This window comes from Numida meleagris, chromosome 24, assembly GCF_002078875.1.
Source record: "Numida meleagris isolate 19003 breed g44 Domestic line chromosome 24, NumMel1.0, whole genome shotgun sequence".
NCBI classification, from domain to species: domain Eukaryota; kingdom Metazoa; phylum Chordata; class Aves; order Galliformes; family Numididae; genus Numida; species Numida meleagris.
This window is the reverse complement of record NC_034432.1, coordinates 508,386-519,058: the sequence shown is the minus strand read 5'-3', so window position 1 is coordinate 519,058 and position 10,673 is coordinate 508,386. Positions and strand designations below refer to the sequence as shown.

Genomic DNA, 10,673 nt, shown 5'->3' with positions numbered 1-10,673 from the left:
GGGGTTGTACATGGAAGCCGGGACCCTCGCTGCTCGGATGGTTTGGCCGGTGAGGCTCTGCTCGTTAGCTTGACAGACGGTGCTGTCGCCCAGGATGGCCGCTCCAGCGCCAAGCAGTGGCGTTGGCGACGCTGCCTGCCACTTGTCTTGCTGCCTTTGGCTGCAGAGAGGGGCTGGCGCCGGCCACGCTTCGATCTGAAAGGACACGGAGGGGGGAGGAAATGAGTCTCGCGAATAGCCTCAGGTTAAACATGAATGAGGAGGAAGCGGCTCCAACGGCCAAGATGGGATCAAACGAGACTGACTAATGTGTTTTGCCATAAGAGCCTGCCAGAGGTTTTATTCAGTGCCTGTGTCTTTCTCTCCCTAGCCCCCGAAGGGAAGCGCTCCTCCGGGCTAACAGCTGTGTGGGTAGCTCGTAACCGCTTTGCAGTCCTGGATCGAATGCATTCGGTAAGGGGACAGGCTTAATAGGGTCATCTTTTTAATTGGGTGTATTGTCATCTGGAAAGGCACAAATGGGTACGGGAGGAGCCTGGGTTCACGGATATTAGAGATCCAAGTGGACTGGCAAAGAGCTCTCAGCAGAGAGCGGGCTGCGGATAGGAAGAAACGTAACGTGGTGGAAATGTTGTGAGTTGAAATAGTATTTAACTTCTTACCGAAAACAACGGCTCGGTTGCTGGAAGCCTGCTATGGCAGGTGGTTCAGAAATGACAGCTGACCAATGCAGGGCTGCAAAGCCACCCTGGTTGCCTTCATGGCATGAAAGTAATGAGGAAATGGAGAAAAAGCAGGTTGGTTTTTTTTTTATGAAGGTCTTTGTTCTCTCGTGTGTGGACTACAATAGGAGAAAGAAGAGGAAAAGACAGTCACGGAAAATCTTGTGAAAGGCCACACATTTCGTTTTGCCTCTTGATGCTGAGGTTCAGCTAAAATTTGGAGCTAAAATAATCCTAAATTTCTTGGTGGATTCCTCCTAACTGCCCTGCGTTGTCACGGTTTTTCCTCTCATCAAATGGCAGATCCTAATCAAAAACTTGAAGAACGAGATCACGAAGAAGGTTCAGGTGCCGAACTGTGATGAGATTTTCTATGCTGGCACGGGGAACCTGTTACTGAGAGATGCAGACTCCATCACCCTCTTTGACGTGCAGCAGAAGCGGTAAGATCCAGTCTGCAGGGAGAAGTTTTAATATCGTAATCCTGTTGGCGTGTGCCCTCTGGGGACGAGTAATAGCTATTAATGCACTCCAGAATTCAGCATCAGCTGCAGGCTGCATCAGTCTGATCCAAACCACGGCTAACAACTGTTAGGGAGAGCAGAGTGCAAACATAGCCAAGGTGTAATTTATGCTGCAGGCATTGTGCCATTGATCACAGGGAGCTGCGTGCCATACCCTTGTAAATTCTGTGACTACAGAATCGGGTGCTGTAAAAGTGCAAAGAAATCAAAAATCCCAAACTCAATCAAGCTAAGCTTGCCCGGTGCCTTCTCCCTTAGGTTTTATATCTGTTCAAAATGCTCTTAAAATTGCAACGTGATAGCAGGCTTGTGCTGGTTGTGTGTTGCTAGCCACAAAGAAACAGGCTGGGGTTATTGTTTAACTCTTTAATGTCAGTGCTGTCTTCTTCCCAGGACTCTGGCCTCGGTGAAGATCTCCAAGGTGAAATATGTCATCTGGTCAGCTGACATGTCCCATGTAGCTCTGCTGGCCAAGCATGGTAAGCAGGCGAGGCTGCAATGTTTCACCTGGATCCTAGGGCATGCTTGCTCCTTCCTTAGTTGGGGGCACGTTCCTGCTTGCATGATCTGCTACGGTAACTGCTCAGTGCTCTGCCTAGCACTGTAGGTACAGCTGGAGACAGGTTCACAGTCACTTCAGCAAAACCTTAGAGGACCCAGGGTTTCCTGTGTTCCTCAGAGGATTCAGCTAGTTTCACAATACAAGGGGCAGGTGGTGACACCTTCATTGTGATTGCCATCATCTCCTTAATATCTGATTCTGATTGCGGTCAGTATTTCTGAGACTGTGGAGGTGAGAAGCTGTAACTCAGAGGCAGATGCTTGATAGAGCTACCTGTCCCTCTTCCTGTGTTTTCTTTTTGTCCCCAGCCATCATGATCTGCAACAGAAAGCTGGAATCACTCTGTAACATCCATGAAAACATCCGTGTCAAGAGTGGTGCCTGGGATGAAAGTGGTGTTTTCATCTATACCACCAGCAACCACATAAAATACGCTGTGACCACAGGGTGAGTCGGGGGGTTATGCACTGGGTCCTTGAAATGGTTGGCCTTGTAATGGGGTGGTTTTCTTTTCTTGGCAGACACTAAAGCTGGTGCTGCTGTAATTGTGCTTTTAGTACAGCGTGGATGTACCGAGACAGCTAAATGTTTGCACTTCATTTCTGGTTGGTTGCTTACCCTGTGCACTGGGGTTTTATTGCTGGATCGGGTGGCTGCACTGTTCATCTGACTGGAGCTTGCTTTTATAATGCAGCCTAAATAATAATGTGGTGGGCTTCCTTTGAGGTAGGAGACGTGGCCATACAGATATGTTGGGGTGTGTGTGTCATACATTTTCTGTGTGTTGGCATAGGGATCACGGCATCATCCGCACCCTGGACCTGCCTATCTATGTTACTCGTGTGAAGGGGAACAATGTGTACTGCCTGGACAGAGAATGTCGCCCCAGGGTCCTCACCATTGATCCCACAGAGTTCAAATTCAAGCTGGCATTGATCAACAGAAAATACGATGAGGTGAGGAGGCATGAGAAGCTCTGCAGTGTTCCCTGACTGTGGCCTGAGGGTTAAGGAACGTGCCTTGCAAGTGGGTGGTGTCAGCTTGACTGCCTGGGTGTTTTCTTTGCAGGTGCTGCACATGGTGAGGAATGCGAAGCTTGTGGGCCAGTCCATCATTGCCTACCTGCAGAAAAAAGGTTACCCTGAGGTGGCCCTGCACTTTGTCAAGGATGAGAAGACCCGTTTCAGTCTGGCACTGGAGTGTGGCAATATTGAGGTGAGATGGTGGATAGTGCAGTGAGAAAGACACATCTCTGGGGTCATTGCTTCCTGGAGGGGGGGGGGGGGGGTGATAACTGCCCTGCTAAGGTGCAGGCCTTCAGCTGGGGCATGATTTAGTGCAATGAAACTTGTAATCTCGTTCTTTACATCATAGGTATTGCCTGCAGAGAATTGCTTTCTGCAAACCCTCATAGTGGCTTTAGTGGGGGGCAGAGAATCAAGCTTGAGTGTTGTGTTAAGCAGTTTCTTCAGATTTGCTCCTGTACCAACATCCGTTCTCTTGGTTAGATTGCTCTGGAAGCAGCCAAGGCTCTGGATGACAAGAATTGCTGGGAGAAACTGGGAGAAGTGGCATTGCTGCAGGGAAATCACCAGATTGTGGAGATGTGCTACCAGCGCACCAAGAACTTCGATAGGCTCTCCTTCCTCTATCTTATTACTGGCAACCTGGAGAAGCTTCGGAAGATGATGAAGATAGGTGAGTGCAAAAGTGAATGAGGCAAGAGGTGCTGAGCATCGTTCCCAGAGAAATTGCAGCAGCACAGACAAGGCCAAGAGAAGCAGTTATCGTGACTGACTCTTTTTGTTTTGGTTTAGCTGAGATCCGTAAAGATATGAGTGGCCACTACCAGAATGCCTTGTATCTAGGAGATGTGGCAGAGAGAGTGAGGATCCTGAAGAACTGTGGACAAAGTAAGTAGTAGCAGGCTTAATGTGTTTCTCTCTGGACTGGGGTGGAGCTGGAGGGAGATTTGGGATGAACACTAATATCTGGAGAGAGATGAGAAACTGAACTAGGTGGATAGAAAGCTGGTATGAGATGGTTTTCCTTCCCCAGACAACAGAGCATGCATTCATGTTTGTTGTATCTAATTTCAGAGTCCCTGGCCTATCTCACAGCTGCAACTCACGGTCTGGATGAGGAAGCTGAAAACCTGAAGGAAACGTTTGATCCTGAAAAGGAAACGGTTAGCAACTTGATTCAGCAACAAGAACAGTGGAGTTTGGGATGGTTGATAGTAGGATCTGGTGTTAGTGTGACGAGTTTAGCAGCTCCTTTCTGGGAGCGGGGGTACCATCTTCTTTCCAGTTGCCACTTCTCACAGAATTGAAACTGTGCTGCATGGAGGTGGGTAGGTCAAAGATGGGGGATTTTCCTTCTGTGGCCCTTAGCTGTTTTTCTGTTCCTTCTTGTTCAGATTCCAGACATTGATCCCAATGCAAAACTACTGCAGCCTCCTGCTCCTGTCATGCCTCTGGATACCAACTGGCCATTGCTGACTGTCTCCAAGGGGTTCTTCGAAGGAACAATTGCTAGCAAAGGTATTGCATAGTACTTGGAAAGCTGCATTAAGTTGGGATATACAGAACAGGTATGTTTGTTCCCATGTCTCCTGAGCTGTTGCTGTTAAACCACAGGTTTGTTGTTTGTTACTACAGGTAACAAATCTATAGAGTTGTGAAATTCAGAGTTAGTATTTACACTGTCCTTGGCAAATCTAAAAATCTTTGGCTTTGTAACATGAGATGGGTTTTGACAGTTATTTTCTTAACACCTGGCTTACTCAGAGATGAGGAAATGAATAACCCTGTCCTTCTTTTAGGCAAAGGAGGTGCTTTGGCTGCTGACATTGATATCGACAATGTTGGCACTGAAGGCTGGGGAGAAGATGCAGAATTACAGCTGGATGAAGGTGAGTGAATCAAAGAATATTTCCTAGAGAAGTGAAAGCATTTGTCTGCATAAGAGCTCTAACTGTTTTTTTCCCCCCCCATCTCTGCGCAGATGGCTTTGTGGATGCTGGAGAAGGCTTTGGAGAGGAAGGTCTGGGTAAAGGACAGGAAGAAGGAGGTGGATGGGAAGTGGAAGAAGACTTGGATCTTCCTCCTGAGCTGGTAGGGAGATTTTTGAGTCACTGATGTTTTTGGAAGGTTTCTCACATAGCCTATAGTTGTAGCGAGTTGGGAGGCAATGGCAGCTTGGGGTGGGGAGGGGGAATATTGATGTGATCTGGGCTTCATTAGAGGCTTGGTCACTGCAGCTGTGGCCACCTCTGATTTCATCTGGGTGCTGGAAACAAATCTCAGCTGTGTGTTCCCCCAGGATGTTCCTGCTGGTCCAGCAGGAGGAGCAGAAGATGGCTTCTTTGTGCCACCCACCAAGGGCACCAGCCCAGCTCAGGTAACACTGCAAGTCTTTGATTTTGTTTTCAGAACCTTTCTACTTCGGTGCTGCTTTTTTTTTCCAGCTTTAGTCCTTCTTACTAACATTCATATGCTGCGTGCATAGGAACTTGCTAAGGGGAGTGAGGGATGATGAGTGTGTGTGTGCACAATTTCTCTTGTATAATTTCCCTTCTGTTCTTGCAGGTGTGGTGTAACAATTCACAGCTTCCTGTTGACCACGTTCTGGCAGGTTCCTTTGAGACAGCAATGAGAGTAAGCTACACCTGGAGTTTCTGGGGGGGGGGAAGAAACGTGCCCTTGTCCCCTTCTATTTTTGTCTCTGATGTACTCTGAAGCTTTGTTCTGTGAATCATCTTGTACATTTCTTTCTCTGGATGTAAATGAAGAGGTTCTGTGAGCCTGAGTGATGTCTGTGCAGCTTTTCTATGGCTCTGGACAACTCTTACTCAGCACATCAATGTATCCCTTTCAGCTCCTCCATGACCAGGTGGGAGTAACAAACTTTGGACCCTACAAGCAGCTGTTCCTGCAGACCTATGCCCGTGGACGTACAACCTACCAAGCCCTGCCATGTCTCCCTGCCATGTATGGCTACCCACATCGCAACTGGTAAGCAATTGGGTTAGCTCCTCTTCTGTGCTCCTTTCCTGGTGCCATGTATCCGTGGGTCTTCAGCAGTTGTAGCCAGAAATGACCCTTGGTTAGATGTTCTACCCCTGACAAAGCTAGTCCGAAGGTTGAGGCATCTAAAGAAACACAATTGTGTGTTTTTAATCCGATGGTGGGAAGCTGCTGTAGGAAAAAAGTCAAACTTTTCCAGCCTGTGTTAGTGCAGAGAGAGAGCTTGGCATTGAGGGTGACAGCTGTGGAAGCACGGGTGTCTTTTATGCTATGCTCATGGCCAGGAAAAACAGCACTGCTCTAGGTCACAATGCTGCTAAGTTGCAGCTGTGTAATGCTGATGTGTACTTGCTGGCCTCTATGTTGCTCCTGTTTGTACCCCCATCCCCTTCTGTGGTGCCTCCAGGAAAGAAGCTGGCTTGAAGAATGCCCTCCCTGCTGTTGGACTGAAACTCAATGACCTGATCCAGCGCTTGCAGCTGTGCTACCAGCTCACTACAGCGGGCAAGTTTGAGGAGGCTGTGGAGAAGTTCCGCTCCATCTTGCTGAGTGTGCCCTTGCTGGTGGTGGACAACAAGCAGGAGATTGCTGAGGTGAGGGGCAGACCTCTTCTATCTGTTGTCTGTGTGGCCATGGGGCAGGAGGCCAAATGCCTGACTGTCTCCTTTTTCTCAAAGGCCCAGCAGCTGATAGCCATTTGTCGGGAGTATATTGTCGGACTCTCAATGGAGATCGAGCGGAAGAAGCTGCCCAAAGAGACCCTGGAGCACCAGAAGCGAATCTGTGAGGTACAGAAGCTGAATTTCCTCACTGGGTGTCAGGAAGGGAGATGGGGAGGAAGCAGCCTTTGGGTTTAAAAAAAAAAAAAAAAGCATTAGGAGTCTCCTCTTCTGCTATTTGTTGCCTTTAGAACGGATGTAGCAATGATCACCTGGGGGAGATTGGTGTTTCCTGTCTCATTTTTTTTTTTTTCAGGGCATCCAGTTTCTTATATGATTGGTGGCGATTGCATCCTCACTTTTCCTCCTTCTCTCTGATGCAGATGGCTGCCTATTTCACCCACTCCAACCTGCAGCCTGTCCACATGATCTTGGTACTGCGCACTGCTCTCAATCTCTTCTTCAAACTCAAAAACTTCAAGACAGCTGCTACTTTTGCTCGTCGGCTGCTGGAGCTGGGTCCGAAGCCTGAGGTGGCCCAGCAGGTACGTCTGTGATGCAGGGCCTGAATTATTTCCTGTGGCAGACTCTACTTGGTCTGCTTTGTAGTTGCCCCTCTGATTGATGTGGTTGCTTTTTGCAGACCCGGAAGATCTTGTCAGCGTGTGAGAAGAATCCCACCGACACCTACCAGCTCAACTATGACATGCACAACCCCTTTGACATCTGTGCTGCCTCTTACCGACCCATCTATCGTGGCAAGCCCGTGGAGAAGTGTCCACTCAGTGGAGCTTGCTACTGCCCTGAGTTCCAAGGGCAGATCTGCCGTGTCACAACAGTAAGGGAGTTTCTGTTGCCACCCATTCCTACCTAGCCTGTGTTTTTCTTGAGAATTCCTCTCCAGTAGCTTTCCCCTTGCACCCCCCCCTAGTCCTGAGTTGGGTTTTGGATCAAGTTGGAGGGCAGAGGACGTGACACTTGAGGTGGAGCAGTTTGGGAATTATGAAATAGAGTGTAGCTGAGATGCTGCCTTCAGGCCTTGATGTTGCAGGGATCAGCAGAGTTCATTTTACAAACCATCCAGGCTCTCAGTGCTGCAGATGGGGTTGGGCTATCCTGTTACTTCGAAGCATTAATCATCTCTTTTTCATTCCTCAGGTGACAGAGATTGGCAAAGATGTCATTGGGCTGCGGATCAGCCCCCTCCAGTTCCGCTGAGGTGTGTGCCAGTCCCTGGGAGGTGTGAGATCAGAGGGAGATGGTCCTGTTCCACATTGTGCTGTGAAAACATTCACCTCCCCCCCCATTCCAGCTTCTAGTCATGTCCCTTCACCATAGCTATAGCTGTGCTGTGTCTTAACTGCTCTTCCCCACCCAGGCATGCTGTAATGAGCCTTTCTGCTGCTTCTAAGTAGTAATAATTTGGGCTCCTCTTTCAGATCCAGTTGATGTTGTGTATGTGTACCGCTGCTTCCAGGCTCATCTTTTCCAGAGGGAATAAGGTGGCTCTTGCTGAGACCTGGGTGCATTATAACACACTCAATAGGAGTTGCTCAAGAGGCAGTGCCTGCCTCTCACACTCTTTAGTGTTGTGTTTCTTAAAGATCCTGGTGCAGCTGAGCCTGGCTCTCATAGGAGTGTAATACTGTCTGGAACTGGGGCCAGCACAGCCCCCTTAGAAGTGGCTGGAGAAGAGCAGCTCAGCACCCAAGTGCTTGTGTTGACTCTGTTTTGTTGTCCTAGCAGCATTTCTCTACATAATCTGCCTCTGACATGAATAAAGTAAATCGACTGTCCTGATCTTCCTGTTCTGTAGCTTAGCTCTTAGATACCACGTTATACTTCCTCTTTTCCTGCCACTCACCCCACCCCTTTGTGCTGTTAGGCTGCCAGACAAGAGAGAATTTTGACATTTCCAGAAACTAGAGACTGCAGTATTGAAATAATTAGTCATGCTGGCAGGGGCTGCTTCTGCTAATTCTTAATGTGTAAATGCTACTGCCCATGCTCCAACTATCCTCGTGTTCATTACCCTGTGCAGTTGTACCATGGGGTGCTGCTGTGCCTTTCCTCGTGGTACAGAGCAGACTGGAGGCTCCTCCTCGTTGGGCAGGTTGCACTTTGGAGCAGTGATGAGTGAGAACACGTTCTTGCATCAGCACAGAGCCTAGAGCTCCTGCTCCCCCTGGGGCTGGACTAATTGCCTAGTACTTTCTGCGAAATAAAGCAAGGCTTTACGATAGGATTTTAAACCTTTATTCATAAAAACGAGGCGGGCATTGCCACAGACTGAATCTGTACAAAGCTGATTTGTTCCCCTCGCTCTGATCGCACCTGACACCGCCGCAGTNGTGGTGGTGCAGTTTCCAGATTTGCAAGGCTCTTGGTTGAGGACTGTTCACAGTGGGGGTGAGATGAGGCTGCTTGGGACTAGGGCCGAGGAGCCTGAACAAGCAACGCATCGTGGCAGGCCACTGCGATGCCTCCTATGAGATTGAGGAACTCCTGGAAGTCCAGCTGCCCGTCACTGTTCATATCAAGCCGCTTCATCATCCTGTCCACCACACCGGGGTCCTTCTGGTTCTGCAAGAGACCAAAGGGTTGGGGTTGATGTCTGCCTGGGTGTGGACCCACACAGCTTTGGCAAAGGGAGCAGTGTTCTCTGCAGGGGCAGCGCTGGTCAGGCTCTGCTCTGCTGGTGGAATTCAGGGCTTCCCCCTGCAGGCAAAGGCTTTCACTGCCCCGGGAGCCTCCTGGCCTGGCTTTCCACTCACCTTTGTGAAGGAAGCCAGCTCGGTGTTCATGAAGGCCAGGAACTCCTTCTTGGAGAGCGTCAGGTTGCTTCCTTCACGCCCTGCGTACCGCTGGAAGACGGCCAGCAGCGACTCAATGCAGCGCTCGGTCTCAGTGGGGGATACCTTGGACTGGGGGGAGCAGAAAGGAGTTCAGGGTGCGTCTGCAGCTTGCTCTGCCCTCCTAGAAGGGTTTTGGCTCCTAGCAGCGGGCCCTGAGCCTTTTTCCATCTCTAGCTTCCTGTGCCCAACCCGTCCAGCTGCATTTTTCTTCGGTATTCATTTCTTTCTCGCTTAGTTAGCACAGCCCCGTGCTGAGGAGGGATGGGAGTGGTGCGGGGAGGGGTTTTGGCTGCTCCCCTGCTGCAGCGGCTCCTGGGCATTTTGGCAGCATGGAAACTTCCGTGGGGGAACCATAGGTTGATACAGGGTGGTGGGCAGCTGCCTCTTCCTCGAGCCTTGCTGCCTTCCTCTGTGTTCTCTGGCACAACTTGGCTGGATCTGTATGTCTGCCTTCCCCCCTCCTTCTACTGTCTGGTTAAAGCAGAAACTCTGAGTCACTGGAGAAAAATGCAAGCGGGGCCAGCACCCAACTGCAGCCAGAACTGGGGGGGGGAGCTGGGCTGCTCCAGCAGCATCAGGGTTAGGGCACAAAGCGAGGGGAAGAGGAAGGATTTAGGGCTCTTTCCTATCCCCTGGCTCCAGTCCTGCAGGCAGGGCCGGGTGGAGTCTGCCCTTCCCTGCCCAACCTCAGCATCCTGGGGCCTCGCTGCCACATCCTGCTCTGCCCGAGGCCTTGTTCTCCCCCTGTTTGGTGGACCTGCAGCACGGAGCTGCCTCCACCCTCTTGCCTCGGCTCTCGGTTCCCCTCTGTCCCCCACCCTGGGACAGAGCCGCAGCCCCCAGCCCAGCACCGGGTGCAGGAAGGAGAGGGGATGGGAGCAAGCAGAAGCCTTGCTGCACCTCAGCAACCACAGGGACCCTCCGCTCTCCCCCCTCTGCACCCCTCCCTGTGCCCAGGCCCCTCCCCGAGAGCTTCAGCTCAGCCCTTGGCACTCTTCGCAGTGCCACGACGCATCTCGCTTTGGTTCTATTTCCTTCCCCCCCCGCTTTGCTCTCACTCACCATGGCTGGGGCTGGGGGCTCAGTGCGGTGCTCTCAGTGCGGTGCTCAGCGTTGTGCAGCAGCTCCGGGCGGTGCGAGCCTCGCCCAGCAGCGCCCGGCCCTGGTTCAGCCCCCCCCGGGGCCGCGTTGGGCAATCGGAGGCTGTAACAGCGGATCGGGACGTGCCTGCGGTCCCCACCTCGGACCGGGCCCCTCCCTTCCCTTCTACGTTGTAGTGTCTGCAGTTATCGTCCTTCCATTTTCTTTTCTTCTCCCCCCCCC

General features: G+C 50.8%; 3 protein-coding genes across 3 annotated transcripts in view; 1 reads left to right on the top strand and 2 right to left on the bottom strand.

The window, feature by feature from the left end:
- COPA (coatomer protein complex subunit alpha) overlaps positions 1-8,737 on the top strand; it is a 19,112-nt gene extending 10,375 nt beyond the window's left edge. Inside the window, exons 14-33 of the mRNA XM_021376612.1 lie at positions 371-453; positions 1,026-1,165; positions 1,640-1,725; positions 2,117-2,255; positions 2,602-2,764; positions 2,877-3,023; positions 3,317-3,506; positions 3,626-3,721; positions 3,908-3,996; positions 4,228-4,351; positions 4,633-4,722; positions 4,815-4,924; positions 5,133-5,210; positions 5,399-5,467; positions 5,688-5,824; positions 6,243-6,429; positions 6,514-6,624; positions 6,879-7,040; positions 7,139-7,333; positions 7,654-8,737. Coding sequence (XP_021232287.1) covers positions 371-453; positions 1,026-1,165; positions 1,640-1,725; positions 2,117-2,255; positions 2,602-2,764; positions 2,877-3,023; positions 3,317-3,506; positions 3,626-3,721; positions 3,908-3,996; positions 4,228-4,351; positions 4,633-4,722; positions 4,815-4,924; positions 5,133-5,210; positions 5,399-5,467; positions 5,688-5,824; positions 6,243-6,429; positions 6,514-6,624; positions 6,879-7,040; positions 7,139-7,333; positions 7,654-7,713 — 2,456 coding nt within the window. The 3' untranslated portion in view covers positions 7,714-8,737. The remainder of the gene's footprint in view (positions 1-370; positions 454-1,025; positions 1,166-1,639; positions 1,726-2,116; positions 2,256-2,601; positions 2,765-2,876; positions 3,024-3,316; positions 3,507-3,625; positions 3,722-3,907; positions 3,997-4,227; positions 4,352-4,632; positions 4,723-4,814; positions 4,925-5,132; positions 5,211-5,398; positions 5,468-5,687; positions 5,825-6,242; positions 6,430-6,513; positions 6,625-6,878; positions 7,041-7,138; positions 7,334-7,653) is intronic.
- The window catches only part of LOC110388003 (feather keratin 2-like), a 906,242-nt gene that overhangs the window by 692,736 nt on the left and 202,833 nt on the right, over positions 1-10,673 (bottom strand). The window lies entirely within an intron of this gene.
- Positions 8,849-10,616, bottom strand: S100A11 (S100 calcium binding protein A11). Its single transcript, XM_021376800.1, has 3 exons — positions 10,413-10,616; positions 9,270-9,419; positions 8,849-9,078 (listed from the first exon to the last, which is right to left on the bottom strand). Exons 1-3 carry the CDS (start codon positions 10,413-10,415, stop codon positions 8,926-8,928), a joined length of 306 nt encoding a protein of 101 aa, XP_021232475.1. The 5' UTR covers positions 10,416-10,616; the 3' UTR covers positions 8,849-8,925.